This window comes from Daucus carota, chromosome 4 (assembly GCF_001625215.2).
Source record: "Daucus carota subsp. sativus chromosome 4, DH1 v3.0, whole genome shotgun sequence".
Taxonomy (NCBI): domain Eukaryota; kingdom Viridiplantae; phylum Streptophyta; class Magnoliopsida; order Apiales; family Apiaceae; genus Daucus; species Daucus carota.
Window position 1 is genome coordinate 28,070,185 of NC_030384.2, and position 8,718 is coordinate 28,078,902.

The window sequence follows — 8,718 nt, forward strand, 5'->3', positions numbered from 1 at the left end:
TATTATTAATGAATTATATATTTAAATATTAAATATATAAATATTGTTTTTTAGATTTCTAGTGAATCACATTGCTCGTGTTGATATTTACGGGGGCTTATCATCAAACTTCCCTCTTTTTATTATAGACATAGCATGTTTATATGTTCTTAGCAAAGAATATTTTTAAAATTTATTTATCTATAATATTTGTGATGGGCTCATTATTATTATGTCGGATAAATATACATATTTAACGTATTTAAATGTAATAAAACTCGATAAAGGTATATTAATTCAAATACGTCTATTAATTAATAAATATTATAAGTCACATGTAAGCTGATATATGTCAATAAAAAATTAGTGAAAATTAGATTAAATTTTTGTATTAATTTTTTTTGTGTAATATTTTCCTCTTTTTTACTCTTCTCTTATGGATGTCTCTCTCTTTCTCTTACTTCAAACAAGCGCATGTGTCACAAATTTGTCGAGACTATTCACAATAATTTTCTTTTCATATGTTCTGATTTCGACATAACCCAATTTCTTATAAAAACTTCATTTTAAACTATGATATATATATATGATAAATATTTTCATATGATTAATTTTTCAAAAGCATTTATGAACCTTGAATTTTTTTTCTTTTTTAATTCGTTATTCATCATATATAGTGGGGCCGTTTGGCTAAGCTTAAAAAAAGTGATTCCGTGCTTAAAGTGAAGAAGTGGATTAGAAGTGAGAAGTAAAAAAGTTAATAAAATGTTTGGAAAAGAAGCAGAAGCTGTGAGGGAGAAGCTAGCATTCTCAGCTTCTTAAAAGTGCTTTTGATTATTTACACAAACAGGAAGCAGAAGCCAGAAGCAGCTTCTGCTTCTGAAAACCAAACACCCCCAGTATATGTTGTGTTTTTTTCTAAACATTTTCACCTTATTCATGTGAACGATAATAACCATGATAATCATTGCTATAGCATATTGCAGCATAATATTTCAAACTCTAAAGCTGGCAACTACCGCCATTTGCTGGATATGTTGTTGGACCATGTTTGTGGTGACACCGCCATAAATTTACCCCCAATGATTTCTTCAAATGAAGGCAACTGCGGGTTCAAAAGATGTGCAACAGAACTATACAAGTCTGGGGTCAAAATCATATGTAACCACAATAGAGCAATGGTGGACATAAATTTAATGAAGGAGAACTATCTATCCCGCAAGTCATTTATAGACAAATCGAGTGATACATTGTTAAGAAATTTCATTGCTTCGCACACTGTGTTACCTCGTATGTAAAACTGATAAGCAGTTTGATTCGTTTTCCAGAAGACGCTGATTTATTTGAGCGTTTAGGGAAGTTGTTTTTGGAAACTTCTGCTTTACAGATTTGTGCAAAGAGGTTAATGATTATTATATCACTGTGTAGAGGTGGCGCCGATTAAAAGGTTATTTCAGAATCAAGTATGTTGAATGGAAAAAATCTATAAAGGACATGAAATTCCTAGCAACCCCTTCCGTTATCCTTCTCGCTACGTTGCAAACTTTTTATACTATTCACGGTTATTATTCTCCAAACCATTGAAACCGCCATTGAAGCCCTTTTAACAGACACTTGTAAGGCTGCTGCATTATCTTCATTTGTAGCACTCCTTCCGTTCTCAGTTTCTTCTTACATGGGTTCCCCAGTCCTTCATTGCCCAACAATTCAATTTGAATGGGAGGCAATTAACTAATCTTTTATCACTTCAGTTTGTAGTCTTTTGTGGTCTGTATTTGTATTAAGCTATTTTTACACATTTACCACTGAGGTTTACATGGATAGACTCATGAGCCATCAAAGTACCAGAACATCCCGTTCAACCACTACAGTATTTAAATTGTATACACAAACCATAACTATGGTAACCATAACCCTGATATTTAAGTAAACATTCATATACTAATCTGTAGACTTTCTTCATTAATATTTATATCCATTTATCTAAAAGAAATAACAATTTCAAGAACATCCCAAGGCTGCATTTACAGGATGAAATTTGTACTTGGATTTTTTATTTGGAAAAATGTCTATAATTTTTCATTCCTTCAATTATTATATTCCGAATTATTTGATTTAAAAATCTAATCCAGATGTTTTGGAAGGAATGCTCCATTGCTCTTATTCATCATTTTCCCTGCAAACTTCATCATTAACAAGTAAGATCACTCATATTTAGTCGGCTTTGTCTCATACATTCTTCTTCTACAATTCTACAAAAAATCTCATTCCATTATCTCCTCATTTGATTCCATCCAAGTGAACGCAACCTAATTTTATCTTTAGGAAATTAAAATTAAAAAAAAATCCTCTAAAGGGAACATGAAGCACTTTTTTTACCTTATAAAACTTTCATCACTCAGGTCTCTTATCAAAGGGGCCATAAGATCTTCTGCTAGTGCTTCTGCTGCTATCTACAAATCAGATAAGTGATTGACCATTACATTTTGTGTGAAAGTTTACATTAGATAACATTTAATTTACCTCTCGGAATTATAAGAACTGCAATAACTCAGAAGCTATTATTTTCCCTCGACATTCTTCAGAAACAGGTAACAACTCTATCTTTTCTCTGACTCTTTCTAGTCACATTCAGAATCATTAATGCAAATCTTATACTGGTTTACTCGATGGTAATCAGCAATAACATCAACAACAGAACTAAACTTTCGACAAAAAAAAAAAAAAAAAAAAAAAAACAGAACTAAACTGGATAGATACTTGACAAGAAAGTTTTTACTCATGATAATTAAATTTCTAAAGAAGCAGCAAACCCATCCATAGCTAGGATGTACATTTAGACATTGAAAGCATAACAGACACATTAAAATTATAGTAGAAGGAAAATATCCCATCGAGATCTTTTCACGTAATCTCTTAAAAAAATTATAGTATTCTTTAACTGTTTTTAGCCAAGAGTTTTGTATGATTGAATGCTCTAACGATATTAAACAAAGATTATAAGAAACAGAACTTCAAAATTCTAATAGCACTTTTGAAGATTTATGAAATGCATAGGTAGAGTACTGATAGGCAGTACATTTTGAAATGCAAACTGTATGAGGTAGTGGCCTATGTTCCTAATACGGTGTTCTGGACAACTACAATAAAATATGGCACTAATGGCCTTTTTTTCTTTCTAAAAATGAGAGTATGAGACACATCGATGTCAATGTAACGATCAGGATACTCTCTCAACAAAATACTACGCCAGAACGAGCAGATCGGACTATTAAAATTGTACTTCAGGGTTTATTTAGAAGGCCGAAAGGGAAGTAAAGCTGCAAAGACAAGGTAACATCACAGAACTATCTTGCCATTATTTCACGAACTATAAACAAGCCTTACTCTCACTTGGATGGCAAACAATCATCAATCTGAAAGATACTAAAAATAATGAAAGGTAACCCATGTCTTAAACATCAACAGTTCAACACAAAATATACTTTGCTGCCCAAACTAAAAATCTGTTTACCAAAATGTAAATTGTAAGTTATAAAAGCTACCATTATTCATTCTCATGGATAGGGGGTGATTCATTTCCTGTGTCTACGACGAGATGTCGGAAAATGTAAGATGACCGGACCACTCTAAGTTTTTCTGCAAAACAAACTGGTCTTTAACCACTATAAAGCATGACTATAACTACTATGTTCCGGAAAAGACAAGTTCTAGAGATTGTACAGTTATATTCATTTAACAGCAATTTATACGATGACATAAAGCTATTCCAGCATCATTCTTCATCAACGTCACTTCCCACAATCTGAGCTTCCTGAATTCTTGGGTATGTGCTTCCATTAGGACCCAATATCTGAAACCTGCTCAACCAAAGGATTTACAGATTATAGGGCTAAAAAACATTTCACAGTATTACAGATTCTGGAATACCTCTCGAGAATGAATTTGCCTTCCTTGTATTTTTGGCTCTTTTCATAAGCAGACTCCTGGTAAAACATGATGCACCGTTTTACCAATAGATCAAAACTAAGTTTAATTTGGAATCAAGCAATTAAGTTGTTTGAAATTTGGCTTACATATTTCCACCCAACATTAGATCCACAGCACACACAAAATATGTCAGCCACGATGTGCATTCCAGTTATCATCATTCTCTCCTCCTTCTCTCCAAGGGTTACATTCGCACTATGCAACATAACATTCAGACAGAGTAAAAAAAACTTAGAAGCATAGCTGCCAAAGTGAACGATATGTGTACGCATGCAATTGTGTAATATTTACCCAAAAAGTGCACTAGTGCATTTTAAGTTTATTTTGAATTACACAGTCTCCGTACATCCAATCTAAAACACAATGCTAACAATTGACACACACTATATAGGAAGGCTTACACATTACGGAAGAGATAAGCTTTCCCATGCCTAGAACTAAAAGCCTGAAAGCACATGCAATTAACAAGTCAGGAATATGGCTGTCAATTCAAATTAAGTACTCACGTAGAACAAGCACAAGGTATATGGAGTCTTCTAAAGGGTCCATACAACTGGATATTGTTGGAAACAAGTACTGCTAGACCTCTAGCTGTCTTATAGAAAACGATTAATTATCCAAGAGAGAGTTTTGAGGGATGATGAATAGATATCTAGCAAGCTCTTATATTAGGATTTTGTGCAGTTTACAGGAATGATCCAGTAGTATAAATAACAAATGAATTTCGAAAAATTATCATGGCATGATCACCAAACTACAAGTGCATACCATGAACTGCCTATGTTTTCTACTGAGATTTCCTAAAGCTAATAATTCGAGGGTAACTATTTACTTCAGTAATGATCAATTACATAGATTTAAAAATTCACACACCCTACCTCCATTTAGATTTGAACTCTCAGAGAGGAGAATCGACTAGGTTGCAATGGTAGGGATATAAGGGTAACTTGGAAACATGAAAACATACAATACTTTTTAGAAATTATTGAACAGGGATACCAAATTGTCAATTACATCGGATTTCAAATTTATCTAAAAAAAATATAACACAAAAGCTGTTCATATAAAGAAGAGGCCTCCACTCTCCACATTGATCTAGACTTACAAAACTACCATTTTAGACCACAGAATCATGTTTTGATGACTTCTTACATCACTTCTATAAAAGTAGACAGAAGAAAATTTACTATCTCGGTCATGTAGAAGGGAAAATGAAAACTGTAAATCACATGAACTCTAAGCTTCAGTACTTTTCACTGTCCTTCTTTGTCGCACAATTATAAGATTATTTTACTCTGTTTTGGAAATCAGAATGGCCCTTGAAGTGTCAAATACTCAAATATTTAAACTACAAAACAAAAGGATGATGGAATTTGCTACAATACCTCAGAAATTTAGATCTACACAGTCCGACTTAGAAAAGAAACTAGAATTATAGAGAATATTTGAAGTCACACATGGATGTACATGATCAATGCCTCATAGGTATTACAAATAAACACATTAACTGGTTGAAATTAAAGCCATTTATACAGCTATGCCAAAGATCTAATTCTTAGGCACATTTCAAGTATGTCTCTTAACCCTTCTTAAGAATATCAAAAGCCTTCATAATCATACTTCGAAACTTGCATCAACCTACTAAATAAAGAATCTAATGGCCTGACTGACATAAGAGACCATATAATGGCCTGACAGACATAAGAGACCATAATAACATATCATTCCAATTTCACTGAACAATCTTACTATGTCAAATAATTCACTTGCAACTTAAGTACATACTCTCTCCTCTCCGGCATAGAACTATCAGTAAAATTTGATTGCAACGTGCTTGCATATTTAAATTCAATTCGGATATAAAGTTAGCTTGCATTATAAATCTCTTCTGCAATCTCCCCTCTTCAACTCATTAATTATCAATATATAGAAGCATGAAAACAACTAAAGGAAAAGTTCTAATCACAGCTAATATAAAATTAGGACAAGGGAGATTATGACTTGCTCCTTATGGAAGCAGGGGCATGTGGGGCAAAAAAACTTTAAAAAGCTTGTTGACAGAATGCAGTGAGCAAGCAACCAAAACACAAATCTCAAAAAAATCTTCACAATCCTCAGCAATCCAATCAAGCCAAACTTCTGCTTCTAAATTTCTAATTATATAAATGATATGCAAGGAGCAGGTATAAATTATAACACACTTCTACTAACTTACACCTAATGAGTACCCATGTTAATGCAGCTTCAAGTGGTGCAGATGATTTTTAGTTAAACAGAAAATAACATGGAATTTTCAGGGCCTCATCAGTTACTTAGGTTCAGGGGTCTTGGATCTTTTGATGGGAGTTTAAAAGGCATTGTGCTAAACTTGGGTCACATGGGAGATGCAACTCGAGTTCATAGGCCTTTTGCATTCAGCAAGATTAAAAATCTTTAAACAATTAAACCCAACTAGGCCTCTTCCGGTCAATCTATCTGTAGTAAAAACTAAACAGCACACACTCAATCACCGAAAAAGATCAAGAACCACATATCACTTCCACAGTTGCACACACACTGATCAATCACACCTAAACACACAACATAACCAACCAATCACCCACATTAACCGAGACTGATCATCAACAAAAATTCATAAAAATCAGAACACCAACATACACAAACAGACAGATAAAACCTTGGACATGATATCTTCCAAAACAGCAAGATGGGTCTTGCAATGCTTGCAAGAATAGATGCTCCCTTCAAGAGTCTGCACAAAAAGCCTGCCCATTTCTCCAATCACCCCAAAGAACAATTCTTTTCTTCAAGAACAACAAACAAAATAAAAACCCCAATTTCTTGTTAGTAAAGCTGAGCAGACTCAATCAACAGTAATGATAAAAAAGTACATAAGTTAAGTACATGAAGGAAAGTCACAGATTGGGATTATAGGTGTGTGCATATAAAAGAAGATTGATATGAGAAATTGAGAAGAGCCCAGATGAGAAAAATGACCTGATGAGCTGCTCGAAAGTTACACGAGAAAGAGAAAGAAGAATGAGGCTTGGCCTGATATATAAGAATTGAAACATGGTGTTTAGAAACTGCCATCAGGCGTGTCATGACTCATGAAAGTGTGCATCAGGACCCACACATCTATACTATCTATACTATACTATACTATAATAAGCTAACATAGGTTTAATTTGTAGTCGTACAAAATTTTGATTTGGTCATCTCCGTTGTAACTACAAGTCTATCACATGTAAACTTCTCTTGCTCTTACAACATTAAAGAATTTTATACCATTTAAATTACAAACACTTGAGATGTAGTAGAGGATAAAAACACCACTATTATTCTTTTATATATAATTTATATACTATATTATAATAAACCGACATTGGTATAATTTGTAGTCATCCAAAAAATATAATCAGTTGGTAAATATAATCGGGTTAAAATCTAATTCATCAGTTCTAAAATACTATTAAAATGATGTTAAAATTTAAATTATAATTAATAAATTACGAATTTTATATCCGCCCGTGCTTCGCACGGGTTAAAGGCTAGTATTTAATAAAAAATATACTATTACTATTATATTATTTTCTTTTTTTTTTCAGAAATACCCCCGCTCGTATCGATATAAGCCAATACTCGGATAAGTTTCTTTCATTCATAAAACTTATCATCCAACCGAAAGACATGAAAATGTCTCCGGAAGTTTAGACAATAAGACCTTGTATTATTTTAGACAATAAGACCTTAATGTCCGAAAAAAAAACGTCCCAACTTGTAAGCCCACGCTATCTGAAACAAATACGATCCATTAATAACAAGAAAATAAAAATAAATTTAATAATTTAAAAATTTCATTAATATTTTAAATTGTTTAAAAATGTCATTAATATTTTAAATTGTTTAAAAATGTCATTAATATTTTAAATACTTATAAATTATATCAAAATTGTTTTTAACATATAAAAACTAAATTAAAACTTATTTTTGATTTTCAAAAATGTTTTTAATATTCTAAAATAAATTATAAGTGAAAATTCAAAAATAATCCCTAAAAGGAAAAGAAATACCTAGTCGGTTGGGGAATGAATTATGAGGAATGTTGGGTAAACTTAAAATTAAAAAGAGGGAAAGAGAACAAACACCAACAAAAGGAATGAGACTTAATGCGTCCCTTCCCCTTTGTTAATTACCCCCAACTAAACTGCCCTTAATATTATAAACACGGTTATGAAATACACTTCTGATTTATTAATCTTAGGGGCTGTTTGCGCAAATTTAAAAAAAATGATTTCTTGTTTAAAGTAAAGAAGTGGATTAGAATTGAAAAGTAAATAAGTTAATAAAGTGTTAAAAAAGAAGTAGAAACTCTGAGAGAAAAACTAGCATTCCTAACTTTTTAAGAATACTTCTACTTATTTACACAAACGGGTCATGAAAAGAGCAAAAGCCAGAAGCAGCTTCTGCTTCTAGCTTAACAAACAGGCGCTTAGTCTGAGCCTCCACGGAACACACGTTTTTTGATTTCCTTTCTAGTTTGATTTAAATGTCTTTTTTCCGTAAATTGATTTCTAAATAAAAAATAATCAAGTCACTTAAAATGTTAGCTTTCATATGATAATTTAACGAACCATTTTTAAGCAACACCGCCGTACTGGAACAATTTATCAACATTAGTCTCTCATAGTTTGACTTTACCCCCTTGTCATTAAGCATGCAGTTTTTGGCTCATCAGTATGAGGGATC

General features: G+C 32.5%; 1 protein-coding gene across 2 annotated transcripts; it reads right to left on the bottom strand.

The window, feature by feature from the left end:
* Positions 1 to 3,390: 3,390 nt before the first annotated feature.
* Positions 3,391 to 7,063, bottom strand: LOC108215870 (protein yippee-like). 2 transcript variants are annotated; one of them, XM_064092328.1, is made up of 6 exons: positions 6,967 to 7,063; positions 6,647 to 6,773; positions 4,371 to 4,414; positions 4,056 to 4,164; positions 3,910 to 3,965; positions 3,391 to 3,871 (listed from the first exon to the last, which is right to left on the bottom strand). In XM_064092328.1, exons 1-6 carry the CDS (start codon positions 7,041 to 7,043, stop codon positions 3,844 to 3,846), a joined length of 441 nt encoding a protein of 146 aa, XP_063948398.1. In that variant the 5' UTR covers positions 7,044 to 7,063; the 3' UTR covers positions 3,391 to 3,843. The 2 variants fall into 2 exon arrangements, with proteins under 2 accessions (XP_063948398.1, XP_017243956.1); XM_017388467.2 differs by having other exon boundaries at positions 3,391 to 3,839; positions 6,967 to 7,060.
* Positions 7,064 to 8,718: the final 1,655 nt, after the last annotated feature.